The sequence below is a fragment of the Pleurodeles waltl genome, chromosome 7 (genome assembly GCF_031143425.1).
Source record: "Pleurodeles waltl isolate 20211129_DDA chromosome 7, aPleWal1.hap1.20221129, whole genome shotgun sequence".
In the NCBI taxonomy this organism is placed as follows: Eukaryota; Metazoa; Chordata; class Amphibia; order Caudata; family Salamandridae; genus Pleurodeles; species Pleurodeles waltl.
In genome coordinates this window covers 958,652,989-958,676,841 of record NC_090446.1, presented here as the reverse complement: position 1 = coordinate 958,676,841, position 23,853 = coordinate 958,652,989, and the positions used below count along the sequence as shown (strand labels likewise).

General features: G+C 45.3%; 1 protein-coding gene across 4 annotated transcripts in view; it reads left to right on the top strand.

The window, feature by feature from the left end:
• The window catches only part of USP36 (ubiquitin specific peptidase 36), a 523,175-nt gene that overhangs the window by 60,193 nt on the left and 439,129 nt on the right, over nucleotides 1-23,853 (top strand). For all 4 annotated transcript variants that reach the window (XM_069199674.1, XM_069199675.1, XM_069199676.1 and 1 more), the window contains exon 4: nucleotides 10,839-10,949. In XM_069199674.1, coding sequence (XP_069055775.1) covers nucleotides 10,839-10,949 — 111 coding nt within the window. The remainder of the gene's footprint in view (nucleotides 1-10,838; nucleotides 10,950-23,853) is intronic.

Below are 23,853 nucleotides of genomic sequence, written 5' to 3'. Positions count from 1 at the left end.
CTCTCCTGTAGGGGGAAGATTACAGCATTTTCTCACCAAATGGAAGACTGTTACAACGGACACTTGGGTTCTCAGTATTGTGGGAAAAGGCTACACCCTTCCCTTTCGGGAGTTCCCGCCCCTCATCCCGCCCGCCCTTCTTATTGTTCAGAAGAACACCTCCTGTTGCTAGAACAGGAGGTACAAGCCCTCTTTTCAAAGGGCGCGGTGGAGTTGGTCCCAGAGCAGGAAAGGGGTCGAGGATGTTACTCAAGGTATTTCCTGATTCCCAAGAAGGATGGTCGTTTGAGACCAATCCTGGACCTGAGGATCTTGAATTGGTTCCTCAAGCAGGAAAAGTTCAAGATGCTGACCCTAGCACAGGTGCTTTTGGCGTTGAACAAGGAAGACTGGATGGTGTCTGTCGACTTGCAGGATGCTTACTTTCATATCCCGATACTCAAGTCACACAGGAAGTATCTCTGGTTTGTGGTGGGATCGCAGCACTATCAGTTTGCGGTCCTTCCGTTTGGTCTTACTTCAGCACCTCGAGTCTTCACGAAGGTGATGTCGGTGGTTGCGGCAGAACTCAGAAGGAAGGGGATAGCAGTATTCCCTTACTTGGACGACTGGTTGATCAAAGCCAAGTCCCCGGAGCTTGTGTCGCATCATCTGCAGTCAACAACCCAGTTGTTGTTCGACCTGGGTTTTTCGGTGAACGAGCCCAAATCTCACCTAGAGCCCTCTCAGCGCCTCCTGTTCATAGGGGCAGTACTGGATAAAACATTGGGTCGGGCCTTTCCTCCGCCTCAGCGGATTCAAGATATTCAGGATTTGGTTCCAATGTTTCGAAATGGAGCGGTAGTTCCAGTCCTCCAGGTCCTTCGTCTGCTCGGTCTGTTTGCCTCCTGCATTCTGTTGGTCACGTATGCTCGCTGGCACATGAGGGCTCTTCAGTGGTGCCTCCGAAGGCAGTGGTCTCAACACAAAGGAGATCTAGAGAGTACTGTCAAGATCTCCAGAGATGCTGCTGTGGATTTGAAGTGGTGGATTGCAAGCAACAATCTTTCACAAGGAAAGCCGTTCCAGCAGTCGCCACCAGTGGCCACAGTCATAACGGATGCTTCCACTCTAGGGTGGGGAGCTCATCTGGGGGATCTGGAGATCAAAGGCCTTTGGTCTCCAGAGGAACAGATGTTTCACATCAATCTGTTAGCGTTACGGGCTGTATGTCTGGCTCTCAAGGCCTTCCTCCCTTCCCTTCGTGGTCAGTCGGTACAGGTCCTAACGGACAATACTACCACGATGTGGTACATAAACAAGCAGGGAGGAGTGGGGTCGTACCTTCTCTGCAGAGAAGCTCTTCGACTATGGTCCTGGGCAAAGGACCATCAGATTTGCTTGATAGCAAACCATCTGGCCGGAGTCTTGAACGTGCGTGCGGACAGTCTCAGTCGGCAATTCTCGGCAGACCACGAGTGGCGTCTCCATCCAGATCAAGTCCGTTTAATCTTCCAGAGGTGGGGGGTTTCCTCGGGTAGATCTGTTTGCCACTCGAGAGAACGCGCATTGTCCGTTATTCTGTAGCCTCCAGTATCCGATGCAGGGAGCGTTGGGGGACGCGTTTCAAATAACCTGGTGCGGCCAGTTGCTTTACGCGTTTCCTCCCATACCCTTGATTCCTCGAGTATTGAGGAAGATTCACCAGGACCGGGCTCTAGTCATCTTAATAGCTCCGGATTGGCCAAGGAGGGTATGGTACTCCGACCTTCTCCAACTCTCAATGTGCCCTCCGCTCCGTCTCCCTTTCAGGGCAGACCGCCTCTCGCAGTCGCAGGGGCAGGTTTTACACCCCAACCTCCAGAGTCTGCACCTACATGCCTGGAGATTGAACGGGGCAACCTGAGTTCCTTCTCTCTCCCGCCTGAGGTAGTGGATGTTATATTAGCGGCCAGGCGACACTCCACTAAATCTATCTACGCTAATAGATGGTCTAAATTTGTTGCGTGGTGTGGAGAGAGGCAGATTGATCCTTTGCATGCTCATCTATCGGACGTTTTGTCTTTTGCTCTGTCTCTAGCGCAGAAAGGTTGTGCAGTGGCTACCATTAAGGGTTATTTATCGGCCTTGTCAGCCTTCATATGTCTTCCAGACCAACCATCTTTATTTAAATCCCCTATTGTTCTCGGATTCTTGAAAGGTCTTCTAAATGAATATCCTCCAAAGCCATTCGTTATGCCGCAATGGGATTTGTCCTTGGTCCTGACTTTCCTTATGGGGTCCCCTTTTGAACCTATGCATTCTTGCCCCTTAAGGTATTTGGTTTTAAAAACGGTCTTCCTGATAGCTATAACATCAGCAAGGAGAGTGAGTGAGTTGCAGGCCTTATCAGTAAAGCCCCCTTATACAACTTTTTATGGGGATAAGGTGGTGTTGAGGACCAAGGCTGCTTTCCTCCCGAAGGTTGTTTCACCTTTCCATTTGGCTCCGGCAATTACTTTGTCCACGTTCTATCCTCCGCCTCATCCTTCCAAAGAGGAAGAAAGATTGCACCGTCTGGACCCAAAGAGGGCGTTGAGCTTCTTTGGATTTCAGGCTGGAGGATCAGCTGTTTATTGGATACGTGGGCAAGAGGAGAGGAAAGGCAGTCCACAAGAGAACAATATCCAGGTGGGTTGTTCTTTGCATTAAAATCTGTTACTCTTTGGCAAAGAAGGATCCTCCTGAGGGCATTAGAGCTCATTCCACCAGAGCTAAGTCGGCCACTTCGGCCTTGGCCAGAGGTGTTCCTGTGGTCGACATCTGCAAGGCCGCAACTTGGTCGTCCCTTCACACTTTTGCAAAACATTACTGTTTGGATTCTGAGGTTAGAAGGGACGGCCATTTTGCACGGTCAGTGCTGCAGGATTTCTTGGTTTGACCATTTAGGCACCCACCGCCGGGCGTGGTACTGCTTTGGGACTCTATTCATTAGGTGAGGAATCCACAGGTAGTTGTATCCATCAGAAGAACGAGTTACTTACCTTCGGTAACGACTTTTCTGGTGGATACATTAGCTACCTGTGGATTCCTCACGGTCCCACCCGCCTCCCCGTGGCCTTTCTGGTCTTACTAAGTAATCCTTGAGTGCGCTCCTCTTGGTCTTCGAGGGTGCAATAGATGTTGTATATATGTATACTTGTGTATATTTATCTGTTTATGTATATATATATATATATATATATATATATATATTTCTTTGTGTATATACTTGATTTGTATATATATTTAAAAAAAAAAAGAGTTTTATTTATATATATATATATATATATATATATATAAAAAATTTACAGCTATTCATGCAATGTTGTGTATTTTACAATGTTATGGGATGTTGCCTTGCTCTTTCATTGCATTGCCTGGTTGTTCTCATGCACGTAAAAAATGATTGGTACTGACGTCGGCACGTCGTCGAGGACCTCTTATTGCCTGTATGACGTCAGACGGCGTCGCGTGGGCTAGAGTGACGTCCTCGTCGATGTGCAGAGACTAGGAAGAAGATTTCCGTCGAATGCTGGCGCCATGGGAGAATTCATTAGGTGAGGAATCCACAGGTAGCTAATGTATCCACCAGAAAAGTCGTTACCGAAGGTAAGTAACTCGTTCTTTTGGTATTTTGTCTATATAAACCCCATCTTTATAAACAAAATGTAAATAATGAACGTGAAAAATATAAAATCATACTAATCATCAATTGTGCCAATTACAATGATTGGTTGAATAAACATTAATCTATACAAAACAAAACACAAAAAAACAAACTGTGTTAATTCACGTGGGTCCCCCCTCCATGGTAACTTACTTTTGCTCGGGCACACATTTATTCTTTCTCCCTTTCAGTACGGTTTTTCCTCCAGATATCTAACTCATTTTTCTACAAATGAAAACAATTATAACATTGATTTAGTTGATGTTTGGTCATAGCTGATCACAGTCATATCTATAGCATTGGGGTTGCAGTTTTCCAATGAGTTTCCAGTAGGTCTCCATACTTTCTAGGGTAATGTTGATTAGTTTGTTTGTTTTTTTGTGTTTTGTTTTGTATAGATTAATGTTTATTCAACCAATCATTGTAATTGGCACAATTGATGATTAGTATGATTTTTAAGCTTCAGGACAGGAGATTAAGTCCATTAGTCCTATAATTGCTGCCAGCCAATCTGAGTGCTTGTGAGAGTCTGACTCCCCGGGGGCGACATTCTCCAAGCAAAAATGAAGCTCCATGAGCCAATCCGAGCACTCCATTTTTATATTGGCCCTCCTGCAAGAATCTCTCTCACCTCTTGCGGGCCCAGCCATCCAGATAACTATATTAGGTTGACCCTTAATTTCTCAAAAACTACTGAACGGAGTCACACCGTATAACCGAAAGCAAAATCTGCGGACCAAGATCTAGCTTCCTGACAAATTTGGTGTGATTCCATAGGTCGTATTAAAGAAGTCTGTGAAAAATACATGTGAATTGACTGTTTTGCGACCTCCTTTTTTTTTTTTTTTTCCCTTGATCTCCGCTTCGCTGATCTCCGTGAAACTTTCTAGGAAGTAGCTGTAGTGAGTGAACTATTTAAAAATAAAAAAAATTATGAACATTTGTCAAATGGGACCAAAGTTATTAGCAAATAAAAAAACGCTTTTCAGTGGAAAAGCAGACCTAAGTATAACTGCCTAGTGGTGACCATATGTATTATTATTATTACTGCTATTATTTTGTTTTTTTGAGAACCCAGCACCTGCTACTAGGGTGTTCCTTTGTAAATAATGCACTTTCACTTTCCATTTTACTTCACCATTGCCTATTATTGTTGTTTTTGTGTTTGTTTTTTTGGCCAACACTTTTCAGCATGAGCAATAACTTGTATTTTATTTATTTTTTATACTTTTTGCTTATTATTTACAGCATTGGCAAACTTTGCCATTGTTTTTAACTATGATGGTGTAAGGTTTCTTCCATTAGTAGGTTTGTGTTGTATGTCATTTTGGGGGCAGGGGAAAATAAAATTAAATCCCCACTAGGCAACACAAGTAAGATGAATTTTAATTAATTGATGAAAGTATCTTTTCCTTAATGGGTGATTATACCCTGGATAGTTTAATAGGCACAAAATGACCCTCCGCTAAGAATGCATGTTGTTGTGAAATAAAAGCCTGCACCTCGTGTTCGATGGCATGGAGCTTGCCAGCTTTGTCGTTGAGCAGGAGGGAAATGCAAGTGCCCTCCAACATATCTATTTCACTCTTGTAACACAATATTTGCTGTTCTCAGTGGTGGTGATGGTGGTGGCTCTTGTACAAATTGAATACTGGCAAATCTGACACCGTTTTGCTGACAGGCGTTTGCTGTAATAGCTTGTCTGCATGTGTATTAGTGTTTTGGTAGAAAGTCCTAAACTTAGTGGAGCCTCAACCTTTTACATTCTTCACCCTGCTAATGTCTTGCATGTGAAACATTGTTTTGGAGGAATTGTAAACCTAGGTTAAAGGTTTGATGGTCCAACAAAGTGAACTAGTTCAGAAGAATTAATAGCATTTGTCTCTCAGCTGACAACTGCACTTTTTTGTTTTCGCTCCTTCAGTGTACAGAAATGCAATTTCTTTTTTTAATAATTCAATATCTTAAATTCCAGTTATGTGTAGAAAACCTAAACCTGCTAAACCTAATGATGGCAGACTGCAGTGCAAATAGCTTTTTCAGGTAACCCCATGTATGATGGACACATTTTGTATTTGGTCTTAATGTAACCAATTAGGTGCATCACAAGAGTTCTTTATCTTTGTTAGATCACTTGAACTGGCACACCAGCTCATAGGTTGTTAAAGGTATAGGTTGGGACAGGTACACTAGATGCAGGCTAGGAACTAAGTGCATTGTATGGTTGTGCTAGAGAGCTGGAGGGTGCTGTACTACAGCGATGCCCATACATGAAGAAAGAAAGAATAGAATGAGCTGGCAGACAGCATTGTTATGTTACATAAAGGAGATCCAAAGAGAGCAATGGTTACCTGATAACCATATATGGATTAACGTTCCACTTTTCCACCTTAATTTTTCCACCTTAATTTTGATTTAATCTGGAGAGGGAGTAAAATTAATTCTGTATCATTACTTTGTTAGCCTGCATGTATGCTACATGACTGTGTGCATAGTGTCAATAGATGTTGCTGCTCCATTTGAATTTGCTTTATCTGTGATATAGTTCCTTTGCGCATGGATGATGTGGGATGCTCTGTGCTTCTACATTTTCATGAAGTTTTCAGTTTGCATGAAACCTTGTAACTTGCAGCCTATTTTGACATTATGTTGGCACCTGCTCTTTTTACAAAGACAACAAAATTAAACTAAACACAGCAAAATCCACCACCCGGTCACTGATTAAGTTTATAAAGTCATCAAGGCTATCATGTAACATCGTCACCAGGGCATTACGTTTTTATTGGGAAAGGATGGTTCTGGGGACCCAAACTCTTCCCTGTTGTCTCCTTTCCTTTTGCCTGCCACTGTGTGTGACATCCACTACCTACCCATCCACTCCAAACAGCTCACCTCGTCCATTCCCTGCTGAAGTCATCCGAAGCTAGATTATGATGAGCCCACTAGTGTTTCCACACTTTCTGAAACTTCCTCGGGCATCCCCCCACCTTGTAGATCGCTCTTTCTGCCTCCATGCCGCACACCATGCCAATTTCCACTGTTGCTTTCTGAGAGAACACAGATCCCGGGAACAGAGGCACCCGCACACCCCTTATAGCACATTCTCTGAATTTTAGAGACCATGACCTGACCCTAAAAATGTCTAAGGAGAAGAGAGAAATATATACACAATTAATCTACTTAAAGTTAACTCCAGCATTGCAGGTGGTGAGTCAAGGGTTCCTTCTAGCAAAGAGAACATTAGATGGGATGAATCCACCATTCACTAATCAATCCTACCAAATTGTGCCTCCTGAAGAGTGGCAGTCCTTGCTAGTTGATAGCCCCAATGTTAGCTAACAGGTTTGTGCCCAGCCTTGCAAGTAAGAGTGACAGACTCTCTGGAGACATCAGTGCTATACAGTGATTTGGAATAGTTAAGCATGGGCCAGACCATGATGCTTGCTGGATTAGTCCATCCCTGTTGCCGATTTTGGTGTACATACCATAGTATAAGCAACTACATACAGGCAGTGCCCTTTCTAGGTAGGGAGTATCCATAATGCTGTTGTATTGCCTACAGATCTCCTGAGGGACCTTAGAGGTTACTGACCCCATAATGTGGGTCTGGGTATCGGCACTTCCGACCACCGGTTGGGCAGTTGGGTATTGGGAAATCAGTCATGGAGACATGCCTGCATCTGACCCCATCCCATCCCATCCCAAGCACTCTTTTCACCACTATCTACCAGCAACCAGTTTTTGTACTGGTACTGGTCTCCCCTTGCTCCATGGCATCCCAGCGGAAGTTCTTTAGCAAGTTGTGGTAGCCAAAGTGGGAGAGTGGTGTATTGCACATCAACCGTCCATAAATAACAGGTCAACAAGGAGTTGCTGTGGCAAAATGCAAGGCACATAATTCACTCTCTCGTAAGGACACCAAGCCCTTTTGGTTTCAAGACATTACGATTGACATTCCATGATGCAGAATCCACTATGGTGGAATGCGCGCCATTAATCTAATCTAATCTCCTGGAATATAAGGATGCCAAACAATCCCTACACCGCAAGAAATACTGGCGTACATTAATAGACATGGGATCAGCATAGGATTGCTGCATGAAAAGCTCCTCATGAACAGTAGGGTGGTCCACTTGCAGGCCAAGTTGGTGGAGATGAAGTATATGGCCTCCTATTCCTATGTGGCCATCCTAGTGAGAAAGTGGACTTGGATGTCTGAGAGTTTTCAGTGGGTGCTGTGAAGGGATATACATAACACTGCAGGCACTTTTTTATTTTATTTTTTTTAAATACAAAAAAAAAAAGAAACTCTGACATTATCTAATGAGGATGGCCCAGAATGCAACTCCCTGGCCTTTTTTTCCAAGACATATACCCCAAATTTATTTAATTGTATTTACCACATCATCCTCTTGGGTGGGAGACTTAAGCACCACTCTGAACCCCAAACTAGATAGATAAGGTGCCTCCTGCCATCCACATCTGCAATTGGTAAAGCAGAAACTGATAGATTGTTTGAGCAGGGGCACATACGTGTCTGGTGCCTCTCACATCTTGCTGTAGAAGAAGGCTCCTGCTACTCTTGATCATTGGTTTTGGTTTGGATTACTGACTGTCTATAGATGTGTGCTTGGATCAAACAGATATTGTTTATGCACCGCATGTTGTCAGATCACTCCCCGATCCTATTGGACCTTCAAGTCCCAGGTCTATGCACCCTGGGGTACACACAGCAGCTGCTTTGATTCCCCTCAGGACAGTGTGTTTAGGGATAGTTTAAAGAGTGACATAAAAGAGAACCTTATGCCTGACTTGGTCGAAAGTCTGATCAGTCCCTGGGAATCTTTTAAGGTTGTGTTCATGGTACCTGCATTGTCAAATAGTAAAGCATTTGAAAGGATATACCTATGCAACTGGATAGACTGAAGGCAGACGTTAATTCCCTTGAAGAAAATCTCTCTGGTGGCCAGTGCGAGGCAAAGCTGGCTTGATACACTCCAAGCTTACACGGTTCTATGAAGTCTCAGACAGCAAGCTCAAATTTCTAGGCAGAGAAGCCAGGAACTGAGCATGTGGATAAGGCAATAGGCCAAGAGAAACTCTGCCTAATTTAATTAGGTGCACACAGACTGGCACAAAGGTAGATGTACTCACCACAGAGTTGGGTGAGACTGTTTCAGATGATGATGATGATGCCCTTCAGGAATTTTGGAATTATATGTAGACTTGTTCATATCCCAGGTTTATCCTTCTGACTCCTATCTTACCTCTTACTTTGACTTCATTGCATTGTCGTGACTGGGGGAGGCCACTGGCAATATCGGAGTACCCTGTTCACAGCTGCAGAGCTGGTGCAGTCCAGCATAAACTTCCTCAGTGGTAAGGTACAAGGCCCTTTCGGCTTTGCAGTCCAATTCTATAATGAGAATGTCTAACTGCTGGTCCAACACAGGCTGTCAATGAATGAAGAATTAAAATTAAGGTTATAACCCCTCCCACTTTTGGGCCCTTCTTGGTATCTGTCCCCCTGAACGAATCCTCCTTCCAGCGACTGAAATTGTTTGACTCAGTTGACCTGGGCAGGCAAACAACATGCCTAAAAAAGCCTTAAATTGCCATTAGAAGAGAGGGGCTTGGCCACGTCTAACTTCAAACTGTGCTGTCTTTGTACTCAGGCAAAATTCCTCAATTTCTGGCAATTCCCAGTACCATCTCAACCACATCTGGCGGTCAAAGCAGATTCCAAATACCCATGCCTGCAGAGACCAAACATACGCCTTCGTCTGTTAGTGGAGATCGATACAGTCACATGTGTAATATGGACATGGACACTCCTTCATACGAGAGCTTTGTCGGAGATTTTACTTTCCACCCAGCGTACCCATGGCACATAAACCAGCTCTGCCACAGAGTGCAGCACCAATTAGACTAACTTCACTTGGCAACATGAGGTGACCTCCTCCCAAGCGATGACTCCTTGTCAATAGATGATGTGAAATCCATGACGAAACTTGCATTATTAGATATTTTCCTATACTTCAGAATGCAGGCAGCCTACAGAGCTGTCAGCTGTCAATTCCTAACCCCCACACCAACATTTGCCTCTGTGTTAAGCCCTTGGTAAGCAGAAATGGATCGCTGACACTTAAACTGATGCCCAATGGCATCATAATGACTGTAGAAAATGACTGGGGTACTCTCTCCAAACTGAAGCCTCTGCATAATGCACTTTAAATGTCTACATATGGCGTATCATACACCTGCCATTCTTCACTGAACTGGGGTGAGGGCTGATGCAAATTTGAATAGATATGGCTCTGCAGGCGTAGCTTTTACCCATGTGGAATGGCGTTGTCCCAGTGCTTGACTGCTGGTTGATGACACTTGAACTTTGACACATTGGGCCACGTTGTCCTGCAGTTGATCCAGATTATGTTATTGGGATATGTGAAAGATCTTATTGCTCTACATCGTAAGGTAAAAGCACTGGCCATGCTATTGGTGAAAAGGAGAGTGGCTATGTAGTGGATCCAGGGTCTCCTTTAAGGCACCAAGGACTGACTCTGAGATATGCCTTACTTCGGTGAACAGTTGGTTGCATACTGGGACCTCATGCTGCCCAAGTCAAGACTAAACAACATCTGGGATTCCCTACAATGCTATTTATTAGATACAGACACTAAGCAGCAGAATGGCAAGACAAGGTATGCCAGCTGAGCATAGTTGGACCTCAGTTCTGTTTACACAGTTCACTTCCAAGGCAGAGTCCTACTCACTGATGAGAAAGATGGGATTGCTTGTATGACCATAAGTTGCCAGTTATGCAAGCCAGGCTTAGCTGATTGTAAGAACCAATAAATGTAAACTGAGGAATCCTGTTGTCTTTGTAGAGGCAGGAGTTGATTTTTGCTTTTTTATTTTTATTGTTTTTATTTTTTATTTCCTTCCATTGTTTGAAGCTAACTTCTAATGTTGTCATCAATAATTAAAGTAATAAAAACATTAAAAAAAATTGTGGATGGACTGGGCTCCGAATCTGGGTGGCCGCCAGAACCAGCCTCGCAGTGTGCAAACCAACATGTATAGTTCTCTAAATGTTCTAAATTCTCATTTAGCAAAAGCTTAGAGTTACTGTTGCCTGATTTTCTTTTACTGTCACTTTTTCCTCTAGGTTCTCCGGGTGGATTCTGTATGTTATGCGTCATGCAGAACCACATGATCCAGGCTTTTGCAAACAGTGGCAATGCTATCAAGCCAGTATGTTTCATCCGTGACCTCAAAAGTAAGACTAAATCCCTTCCTGACCTTCTACTTGAATGTTCAACTCTGCACTAAGACTTGTGTTTCCACTTCTCCTCTGATTTTAGGGTCCTTTTGTGTCTCTTAATTGTGTGTTTACAGCCAGAAATTTTTGCGTGGTTTTGGTTGGCAGACTCCTAGGATATAGCATGTGGAGCACAGAAAAAAGCAATAGTTGTGAATTTTTGAAACGAGCCATCCAGTAAAGAAAACAGTTGTTCTCTTACTTCATCATTCTTCATTAAGAAGCACCAACAATATAGGTTGTATGTTGGCTTTTTGAAAAACATCCTTCATTCACTAGATGGCCCTTTAAGACTTCCTCATTAGCCCCATTGAAATGCTTACTAAGTATAACTAAGTAGCAGGGTATATTAATGGTCCATTTGGGTCCCTCAGAAAGGAATGCTTATGTGTCAATGATATTTTAAAGCACAGATCAAGCCAGATGGGCAGTGGAGTACTTCTTAAGCAAAACAGGAATGTTACAATGCAGAACAGCAAAGATGAGCAGCAGCAGGACAGTTGCATAGAAAAAAGTAACTGTTTAAGGTAAACACAGCAAACGTACTTCTGTAGTCCTCTCTAAGATTAGAAGCTAAGGTTCACTGTGCCTTTGGGTAGACTAATGCATAGATTAGTAGCTTCATTCAGGGATGTGGAATTCCTATCACCCGGCGCCTTGGACATATTGTTTGGGGTCAAGGGCAACCAGGTTTCCCAAAAAGTTTATTTTGTCCTTGGGACACGTGGGCCCAACCCCCTGTAGCACAAATCCATTGGCTGCCAGTTTACAGAGAAGGGAACTGTCTGCAGTTGAGGTTATAATGCTGTTCAAACTTGTATTTATGGTTCATTAATGAAAAGCCTTCATTATTAGGGTGAGTGCTGTAAATAAACTTTATTAAGTCAACACTCCACTACTGAAAGTGGTTCCAGTAAAAAAAAAAAAAAAAGTGTACACACATGTTTGAAAAGTTTAACATTCTGATGGATACAACTACCTGTGCATTCATCACCTAATGAATTCTCCCAATGCGCCAGCATTATACGGAAATTTTCTTCCTAGCTCTGCACGTCGACTAGGACGTCACAATTGCCCGACTCCCAGGCGACGCCGTCTGATGTCATTGAGGCAATAAGAGGTCCTCACCGGCGTGCTGACGTCAGTTCCCCTTTTTTCGTGCCTTCGAGTAACGTTTTTTTCCTTCAGGCTCTGGGGAGCAACTGTTTCTCAGAAGGTGATACTTTTTATATTATGTCTCCTCCTAGGAAATCCGGGTTTAAGCCCTGTAGGAAGTGCGGGAGCCGTATGTCGGTGACGGACCCGCATAATGACTGCTTGTGGTGTTTAAGCTCCGAGCGCGATGTGGAGGAGTGCGGCTCGTGCCAACAAATGAATCCCAAGGCGCTCAAAGAACGTGAAGCCAAGTTGTTTTTAGCTAAGTCGAAGAAAAAGGAAATGCGCTGACATTGGAGGTCGTCTTCCAAATCTTCGAAGACCCATAAGCGACGTCGTCATGACTCCCGACACTGGCATGATTCGCCACGGCTCCAGTTGACGCCGGTGAAGAGGGCCTGCCTGTCCACAACGCCGATGGATCTGGTGTCGGGCGAATCCGAAGATCTAAGTCATCCAAGGTCTTTGACGTCCGCTAACTCCTTGTCGATGCCAAGGATAGAGGCCAGGTTGCACTCCAGGAGAAAGGCTCTGAGACTGTTAGAGGAGCAGGAATATAGATGGCAGCTCCTGGAGGAAGGAGAGATCGTGGAGCCCCTGGGAGACCCTCAGAGCTTGGACTCCGCTAGCGTTCTTGACACTTCCCCGGAGTGGGATTTGGCATCTCCTAAGGAGTATACTGAGGAGGCTGCCTCGTACCACTCAGTGGTGAGGAAGTCGGCAGATTTTCTAGATCTTCCGCTTCCTGCAGCTGAGGTCAAAACTAACATCCTCACAGAGGTATTGCATCCTGCTTCGGCAGCGGCGGAGCCGCACCTCCCACTCACGGAACCGATCATGGAGGTGTGGAGAAAGCCAGTGTCCTCGCCTGCTGTGAGTAGATCTGTGGCGAAGAGATACCGAGTGGCTCCTGGGGATCCAGGTTTCCTTTCAAGACACCGACTCCGGAGAGTCTGGTGGTACAGGCCTTGTGTTCCTCACGCACAGCTCCTGGGTCTTTCCCTGGGGCCCCGTCTGACAGAGAATTTAAAAAGATGGAACTATCAGCAAAAATTACTTTTTCATCCTGCAGTATGGCCCTGAAGTCTACCAACGCAACCTGTGTCTTGGGCAGGTATATCTATGCCCTGATGGACGCGGCCAAGGCTAGGCAGCCTGATTTGTCCCAGGATGTTCTGGGCCTTCTGACTGATGTGCAGGCAACAGCAACTCGGGTCATTCAGTCAGGACTAGATACATCTGATTCGGTGGCCAGGGCAATGGCCACGTCTCTAGCAACCAGGAGGCATGCTTGGTTGAGGTCTTCTGGGTTTTCATCCGATGTGCAATCCACCCTCCTAGATTTGCCTTTTGATGGGGACAAGCTGTTTGGTACTAAGGCTGATTCTGCCTTGGAACGTTTCAAGGAGAGCAGGGCTACCGCTAAGTCTCTGGGCTTGCAGGCTTCTACCACCACCCTTTTTAGATCATTCAGGAGGTTCAGGTGGTTTGGGCGAGGCTCTACCTTTTGGGGGAGATTGCAGCCAGCAGGCCAGCAACCTACCACTGTTCTTCCCTATAGGTCATATAGAGGGTGGGGTAGGTTTAGGACAAGAGGGGCCGCCCAGCAGCACCTTGCCTCTTCCTCTTCCTTCGGAGGGGTGTAACAGGGAAAACAGACTTAGTCCTCCATCCATCCATTCCATCCCATACTTCTACTGTAGGGGGAAGGCTATTGTGTTTTCTCCGTATGTGGGAGTCAATCACATCGGACTCCTGGGTCATCAATATTGTGAACAAAGGTTATGCCCTTCCTTTTCGGGAGTTTCCCCCTCCCAGCCCTCCCATCCTTCTGCCCGGAAGACCATCTCCTGTTGTTGCAGCAGGAGGTTCTAGTCCTTTTGTCAAAAGGTGCAGTGGGGTTGGTTCCAGAGCTGGAAAGGGGTCAGGGTTGTTATTCGAGATATTTCCTGATCCCAAAGAAGGATGGTCGGTTGAGGCCTATCCTGGACGTGAGGGTTTTGAATTGGTTCCTCAAACAGAAGAAATTCAAAATGCTGACCCTAGCGCAGGTGCGTTTGGCGTTGAACGAAGAGGATTGGATGGTGTCTGTCGATTTGCAGGATGCTTACTTTCATATCCCCATTCTGAAGTCGCACAGGAAGTATCTCTGGTTTGTGGTGGGATAGCAACACTACCAGTTTGCGGTCCTTCCTTTCGGTCTTACTTCCGCACCTTGAGTCTTCACGAAGGTGATGGCTGTGGTTGCAGCAAATCTCAGGAGGAAGGGAGTAGCGGTATTCCCTTACCTGAACGATTGGTTGATCAAAGCCAAGTCTCTAGAGCTTGTTCTGCATCACCTGGGGTTGACAACCCGGCTGTTGTTCGACCTGGGATTTTCGGTGAACGTGCCCAAATCTCACCTGGAGCCCTCAACGCCTCCTGTTCAAAGGGGCAGTACTGGACACAACATTGAATCGGGCCTTTCCTCCGCCTCAGCGGATTCAGGACATTCAGGCGTTGATTCCAATGTTTCAAAGTGGAGCGGTTGTTCCAGCCCTCAAGGTCCTTCGTCTGCTCGGTCTGTTCGCTTCTTGCATTCTGTTGGTCACTCATGCACGCTGGCACAAGAGGGCCCTTCAGTGGTGCCTCCGCAGACAGTGGTTTCAACACAGGGGGAGATCTCGAGGAGTCGATAAGGATCTCCAGAGACACTGCGGCGGATCTGCAATGGTGGGCTGTGGACGGCAGTCTTTCCCAAGGAAGGCAGTTTCACTACCACCGCCAGTGGCCACGATCATAACAGATGCTTCCACTCTAGGGTGGGGAGCTCATCTGGGGGAACCTGGAGATCAAAGGTCATTGGTCTCCAGTGGAACAGATGTTTCATATAAATCTGTTGGATCTGCAGGCGATAAGTCTAGCTCTCAAGGCCTTCTTCCCTTCCCTTTGCGGCCAGTTGGTTCAGGTCCTGATGGACAACACTACTGCGATGTGGTACATCAACAAGCAGGGGGGGTAGTAGGGTCGTACCTTCTCTGCAGAGAGGCTCTGCGGCTCTGGTCCTGGGCACAGGACCATCGGATTTGCATAGTAGCAAACCATTTGGCTGGAGTTCTAAACGTACGTGCGGACAGCCTCAGTCGGAACATCTCGACCGATCACGAGTGGCGTCTCCATCCAGACCTGATCCTTTATATTTTCCGGATGTGGGAGTTTCCACAGGTAGACTTGTTTGACACTCGGGCGAACGCGCACTGCCTGTCGTTCTGCAGCCTCCAGCATCTGGTGCAAGGAGCGTTGGGGGACGTGTTTCAGATGTCCTGGTTCGGCCAGTTGCTTTATGCATTTCCCCCCCCATACCCTTGATTCATCTGGTTCTGAGGAAGATTCGCCAAGACCAGGCCCAAGTTATCTTGATAGCTCTGGATTCGCCAAGAAGGGTGTGGTACACAGGTCTTCTCCAACTCTCACTGTGCCCTCTGCTCCGTCTCCCTCACAGGGCAGACCTCCTCTCGCAGTCGCAGGGTCAGATTTTACACCCCCACCTCCAGAGCCTGCACCTACATGCCTGGAGATTGAACTGGGCAATCGGAGTTCCTTTTCTCTCCCACCAGAAGTGGTGGACGTTATTTTATCGGCCAGGCGACACTCCACCAAATCTATCTATTCTGGCAGATGGGCAAAATTTGTGGCTTGGTGTGGAGAGAGTCAAGTTGATCCCTTACGTGCCCATTTGTCGGACATTCTATCATACGCGTTATCCTTGGCGCAGAGGGGTTGTGCAGTTGTGACTGTTCAAGGCTATTTGTCGGCACTGTCAGCCTTTCTGTGCCTGCCTGATCAATCTTCTTTATTTAAGTCCCCTATAGTTTTAAGGTTCTTAAAGGGCCATACTAACCGGTTTCCTCCCACTCCTTTTGTTATGCCTCAGTGGGATTTAAATTTGGTATTAAAGTTCCTGATGGGTTCACCGTTTGAACCTTTGCATTCATGTCCTTTAAGGTTTTTGGTTTTAAAAAACGTGTTTCGTATAGCCATTACATCGGCTAGGCGTGTGAGTGAGCTTCAGGCTCTTAGCTTTAAGCCCCCTTTCACTTCCTTTCATGTGGACAAAGTGGTGTTGAGGACAAAGGCGGCTTTCCTACCGAAGGTTGTTACACCCTTTCATTTAGGGCAGTCTATAACTCGTCCTACTATCCTCCTCCCCATCATCAAAGGAGGAGGAGAGACTGCATCGGTTGGATCCTAAAAGGGTGTTGAGTTTCTACATCGACAGGATGAAAGAGTTCTGAGTGTAGGATCACCTCTTTGTCGGTTATGTGGGGAAGAGGAAAGGCAAGGCTGTCCACAAGAGAACACTATCCAGGTGGGTTGTTCTTTGCATCAAAGTGTGTTATTCCTTGGCAAGGAAGATTCCTCCTGTGGGAATTAGATCCCATTCCACCAGGGCTAAGTTGGCCTCTTCGGCCTTGGCTAGAGGTGTTCCTGTGGCTGACATTTGTAAGGCCGCAATTTGGGCATCCCTCCATCCTTTTGCAAAGCATTATTGTTTGGATTCAGAGGTTAGGAGGGTTGGCCATTTTACACTGTCCGTGCTGCAGGATTTCTTGGTTTGACCATTCAGGCACTCACCACCGAGTGCGGTACTGCTTTGGGACTCTATTCATTAGGTGAGGAATCCACAGGTACTTGTATCCATCAGAAGAACAAGTTACTTACCTTCGGTAACGCCGTTTCTGGTGGATACACTAGCTACTTATGGATTCCTCACGGTCCCACCCGCCTCCCCGTTGCCTGGATGGTCTTGACAGGATATCCTGGGGTAGCTTTGTCTATAAGAATGTGTATTTTTGATTGATGGTATATGAATATATTTGAACATATGTGAGGTTATATATTTTTAAGTGTGTGTATATATGTGTGTGTGTGTGTGTATGTGTATGTATATGTGTGTGTATATATATATATATATATATTATGTTTGATGGCATGTGTGGCTGCAGATTCACATGCTGTGCACTATCCTGCCATCTAGTGTTGGGCTCGGAGTGTTACAAGTTGCCCCTCCCCGAAGAAGTCCCCTCGAGTCACGAGCTCGAGGGACTCCTCCCCTTTCGGCTCCATTGCGCATGGACGTCGACTCCATCTTAGATTGTTTTCTTTCCGCCATCGGGTTCGGACGTGTTCCTCTTCGCTCCGTGTTTCGGTTCGGAAAAGTTAGTTAACATTCGGAAAATTTGACGGTATTGTTTGCGCTCGGTATCGGGTTAGTAATAGCACATCGACACCGAAGAACAGAAGAGCTCCGGTAGCCCTTCGGGGCTTCCACTCCCCGGCGGGGCCTGGTCGGCCCGACCGCGTGCGTCTTCAAGGCTCATGGAACAGACCCCATTCCGCTTCTGCCCCAAATGCCACACTAAGTATCCTTATACAGACCAGCATTTGGTCTGTAATTTGTGTTTGTCCCCCGAACACAAAGAGGATACCGGCGAGGCCTGTCTGGCATTTCGGTCAAAGAAGACGCTACGAGACCGGAGAGCTCGAAGGCTTCAAATGGCGTTGACGCCGGCTGGACACCCCGACGTCGAAGAAGAGGAGACATTCTCCATTCCGGATTCGGACTCGGACGAGCCCGAGAGTGAGCAGCTGGCGAGGCATCAAACCGTGAGTAAAACAGCCCGGCCAAAACTCACTACAAAATTATGAAAGCCCAGGGGACGCCACCTCCGACAGGCCATGGCTTAACCCGTAAGCACGGTGACCAAGCATCCGCACCGAAAAAGGGCACACACGAGCCGAAGACATCCGACTCCGGTCGAGATACTGGCACAGAGTATACTCGTCACCGAGATACCGGCTCCGACCAAACTCTGCACCGAGATATCGGCACCCCGAAACCGAAAAAAGTGGCTTTGGAGCCGAAAAAGACTGCTGAAAAGGTTTCGGTGCCGAAACATCCAGCCTCGGAGCCGAAACAAAGCTCTTATACCGAGGAACAAGGCCTTTCATCACAACTACAAGGCCATAGGTTTGGACAAGAACTAGAGATGGGAGAGCCAGACTATACACAGAGAAGGCTCCATATACAGAAGGACCCAGGGAAAATAAGAACTCTTCCCCCAGTTAAAATGAAACGGAAACTGGCTTTCCAGGAAAATGAAAAACAGCCAAAAGCAAAGGTGGCTAAAGAAAAAACTCCACCACGTTTTTCGCCACAGCCATCGCCACAGCACTCACTGCAACTGTCCCTAATTGCAACACCCCCAACGATGCAATCACCAACGCACACAGGGATGAGCCAAGATGACCCAGATGCATGGGATCTATACGATACACCAGTATCCGATAATAGTCCCGATTGATACCAGGCAAGACCATCACCACCGGAAGACAGTACTGCTTACATGCAGGTGGTTTCCAGAGCAGCTACTTTCCACAACGTAGCACTGCATTCTGAACCTATAGAGGATGACTTCTTATTCAATACCCTGTCATCAACACACAGCCAATACCAAAGTCTGCCGATGTTACCAGGCATGTTAAAACACGCGAAACAGGTGTTCCAAGACCCAGTCAAAAGCAGGGCCATCACATCTAGGATGGAGAAGTACAAACCTCCCCCTACAGACCCTGTGTACATCACGCAGCAACTAACACCCGACTCGGTGGTAGTAGGGGCAGCCCGGAAAAGGGCAAACTCAGACTTCGGGGGATGCACCGCCACCCGACAAAGAAAGTCGAAAGTTTGATGCAGCAGGGAAAAGGGTTGCAGCACAGGCAGCCAATCAATGGCGCATTGCCAATTCACAGGCTTTATTGGCAAGATATGATAGGGCTCATTGGGATGAAATGCAACATTTCATTGAACATCTACCCAAAGAGTTTCAAAAGCGTGCACAACAGGTGGTGGAGGAGGGCCAAAGTATCTCCAACAACCAAATAAGGTCGGCTATAGACGCAGCGGACACAGCCGTCAGAACAGTAAACACGGCGGTCACCATTCGGAGACACGCATGTTTACGCACCTCCGGATTTAAACCAGAGATCCAGCAGGCTGTGCTAAATATGCCTTTTAATGGACAACAGTTGTTTGGGCCGGAGGTGGATACAGCTATAGAAAAGCTAAAGAAGGACACGGACACAGCCAAAGCCATGGGCGCGCTCGACTCCCCACAGAGCAGAGGCATCTTTAGGAAGCCACACTTTAGAGGGGGGTTTCGGGCCCAAAGCACAGAACCTTCAACCTCACAGGCCAGACCCACATACCAGGGCCAATACCAAAGAGGAGGCTTTCGGGGACAATATAGGGGTGGACAGTTCCCTAAAACAAGAGGGAAATTCCAAAGTCCAAAAACCCCACAAACTAAACAGTGACTCCAATGTCACAAATCCCCAACACATGACACCAGTGGGGGTGAGACTCCCAGATTATTACAAAAATTGGCAAGACATAACTACGGACTCATGGGTCCTAGCCATTATCCAACATGGTTATTGCATAGAATTCCTACAATTACCACCAAATGTGCCTCCAAAAACACACATGTCCAAACAGCACTTAGATCTATTACAACTAGAAGTCCAAGCGTTGTTACAAAAAGAAGCAATGGAACTAGTACCCAACCATCAGAAAGGAACAGGTGTTTACTCCCTGTATTTTCTAATACCAAAAAAGGACAAAACACTGAGACCCATCTTAGATCTCAGAACACTAAATCTTTACATCAAATCAGATCACTTTCACATGGTAACACTTCAAGACGTGATTCCATTGCTCAAACAACAAGACTACATGTCAACATTAGACCTCAAGGATGCTTACTTCCATATACCCATACATCCTTCCCACAGGAAATACTTGAGGTTTGTAATCCAAGGAGTACATTACCAATTCAAAGCGTTACCATTCTGGATAACAACAGCACCAAGAGTATTTACAAAATGCCTTGCGGTAGTAGCTGCACATATCAGAAGACAGCACATACACGTATTCCCGTACCTAGACGATTGGTTAATAAAAAACAGCACTTAGAAACAGTGTCTTCAACACACACAATACGTCATAGAAACCCTTCACAAGCTAGGTTTCTCACTAAACTTCCAAAAATCACACCTACAGCCGTGTCAAATACAATAATACTTAGGAGCAACAATCAACACAATAAAAGGGATTGCCACTCCAAGTCCACAAAGGGTACAAGCATTCCAAAACGTAATACTAAACATACACCCAAACCAACAGTATCAAGTAAAGTTTGTGATGAAACTTCTAGGCATGATGTCTTCATGCATAGCCATTGTCCCAAACGCAAGATTACACATGCGGCCCTTACAACAGTGCCTAGCAGCACAATGGACACAAGCACAGGGTCAACTTCAGGATCTAGTGTTGATACACCGCCAAACACACTCCTCGCTTCAATGGTGGAATTCTGTAAATTTAAACCAAGGGCGGCCATTCCAAGACCCAGTGCCTCAATACGTGATCACAACAGATGCTTCTGTGGTAGGGTGGGGAGCACACCTCAACCAGCACAGCATCCATGGACAATGGGACACTCAACAAAGCCAGCTTCATATAAATCAACTAGAACTACTAGCAGTGTTTCTAGCAGTGAAAGCATTTCAACCGCTAATAGCCCACACACATTCTTGTCAAAACAGACAACATGACAACAATGTATTACCTAAACAAACAGGGAGGGACACACTCATCACAGCTGTCTCTCTTAGCACAGAAGATTTGGCATTGGGTGATTCACAATCACATTCGCCTAATAGCAGAGTACATCCCAGGAATTCAAAACCAGTTGGCCGACAATCTCAGTCGAGATCACCAACAGATCCACGAATGGGAAATTCATCCACATATACTGCAAACTTACTTTCAAAACTGGGGAACACCGCAAATAGATCTATTCGCAACAAAAGCAAACGCAAAATGCCAAAACTTCGCATCCAGGTACCCACACCCTCACTCCAAGGGCAATGCGTTATGGATGAGTTGGTCAGGGATATTTGCTTACGCTTTTCCCCCTCTCCTACTCCTTCCGTATCTAGTAAACAAATTGAGTCAAACCAAACTCAAAATAATACTAATAGCACCAACTTAAGCTCACCAACCATGGTACACAACACTACTAGACCTGTCAGTAGTACCTCATATAAAACTACCAAACAGACCAGATCTGTTAACTCAACACAAACAACAGATCAGACACCCGAATCCAGCATCGATCAATCTAGCAATCTGGCTCCTGAAGTCTTAGAATTTGGACATTTAGACCTTACACAGGAATGTATGGAGGTCATTAAACAAGCTAGGAAACCTACTACAAAACATTGTTACGCAAATAAATGGAAAAGATTTGTTTTATTATTGCCAAAATAATCAAATTCAGCCACTACATGCGTCCACAAAAAACATTGTAAGCTATTTATTACACCTACAAAAATTAAAGCTAGCTTTTTCGTCAATTAAAATACATCTTACAGCAATATCTTCAAATTACACATTCAACATCACTCTTTAGAATCCCGGTCATAAAAGCATTTATGGAGGGTCTAAAGAGAATTATACCTCCAAGAACACCACCAGTTCCCTCGTGGAACCTCAATATTGTATTAACACGACTCATGGGTCCACCATTTGAACCCATGCATTCTTGTGAAATGCAATACTTAACCTGGAAAGTAGCCTTCCTAATAGCTATCACGTCTCTTAGAAGAGTAAGTGAAATACAGGCATTTACCATACAAGAACCCTTTATACAAATACACAAACATAAAGTGGTTCTACGCACAAATCCAAAATTTCTACCAAAAGTTATATCACCGTTCCACCTAAATCAAACTGTGGAACTCCCAGTCTTTTTTCCACAACCAGACTCAGTAGCCGAAAGAGCATTACATACATTAGACATCAAAAGGGCACTAATGTATTACATTGATAGAACAAAACAATTTCGGAAAACAAAACAATTGTTTGTAGCCTTTCAAAAACCTCATGCAGGCAATCCAATATCCAAACAAGGCATTGCCAGATGGATAGTAAAGTGTATTCAAACCTGCTATGTTAAAGCTAAAAGAGACCTGCCTATTACACCGAAGGCACACTCCACTACAAAGAAAGGCACCACAATGGCCTTTCTAGGAAATATACCTATGACAGAAATCTGTAAGGCAGCCACATGGTCTACGCCTCATACATTCACAAAACATTACTGTGTAGATGTGTTAACAACACAACAAGCCACAGTAGGACAGGCAGTATTACGGACATTATTTCAAACAACTTCAACTCCTACAGGCTAAACCACCGCTTTTGGGGAGATAACTGCTTACTAGTCTATGCACAGCATGTGTATCTGCAGCTACACATGCCATCGAACGGAAAATGTCACTTACCCAGAGTACATCTGTTCGTGGCATGAGACGCTGCAGATTCACATGCGCCCTTCCCTCCTCCCCGGGAGCCTGTAGCTGTTATAAGTTGATAAAATTATATATATATATATATATATATAATATGTTGATAAAACTTGTTCATTTGTAAATATATATCACTTTTAGACACATTATGTACATACATACTTACTCCATTGCATGGGCACTATTACTATATACACAACTCCTACCTCTCCCTCGGCGTGGAAAAAAATCTAAGATGGAGTCGATGCCCATGCGCAATGGAGCCGAAAGGGAAGGAGTCCCTCGATCTCGTGACTTGAGGGGACTTCTTCGGGGAGGGGCAACTTGTAACACTCCGAGCCCAACACTAGATGGCAGGATAGTGCACAGCATGTGAATCTGCAGCGTCTCATGCCACGAACAGATGTACACTGGGTAAGTGACATTTTCCATATATATGAACAAGACTCCTGAGGGAGTTGAAACGCGTTGGTGGTTGTTATTTGGAATAAACATGCACTATTGATACCTCGTGGAGTGCAGTGAATACTTTTTGTGATTTTTTTTTTTTTAATATATATATATATATATATATATATATATATATATATATAGTTTTTTGTTGATATTTTGCAATTTGTTTGATTAAATAATGTGATTTATATTTGATTGATGTACTCATGTCAAGTATGTATTGTCGGTAGTCACCTGTTTGCCTCAAAGGCACGTAAAAAATGGTGAAAACTGACGTCAGCACGCCGGCGAGGACCTCTTACTGCCTTGATGACGTCAGACACCGTCGCGTGGGAGTCGGGCAATTGTGACGTGCATGTCGAAGTTCAGAGCTAGGAAGAAAATTTACGTTGAATGCTGGCACATTGGGAAAATTCATTAGGTGAGGAATCCACAGGTAGCTAGTGTATCCTCCAGAAAAGGCGTTACCGAAGGTAAATCACTTGTTCATATGAAGCATATGCTCCCAGAATGGTCTGATTAGATGCAAATGTTTGCAGAAGCTTGTAAGCAAGTGTGATGATTCTTTGCAAGTAGGGAAAAATCATTTTGCTACTGTGAAATTTTAGGTGCTATTTCTTTGGAGCGTCATTTAGTAAAATGTGTTAATGCATGCTAGAATTTTGTAGGAAAGTGCCCTTGTTGGCATGGTTACACCCCCCCCCCACCTTTTGCCTGATATTGATGCCAACTTGACTGAGAGTGTGCTAGGATCCTGCTAACCAGGCCCCAGCACCAGTGTTCTTTCCCAAAAACTGTGCCACTGTTCCCACAATTGGCACATCCTTGGGCCACAGTGAAG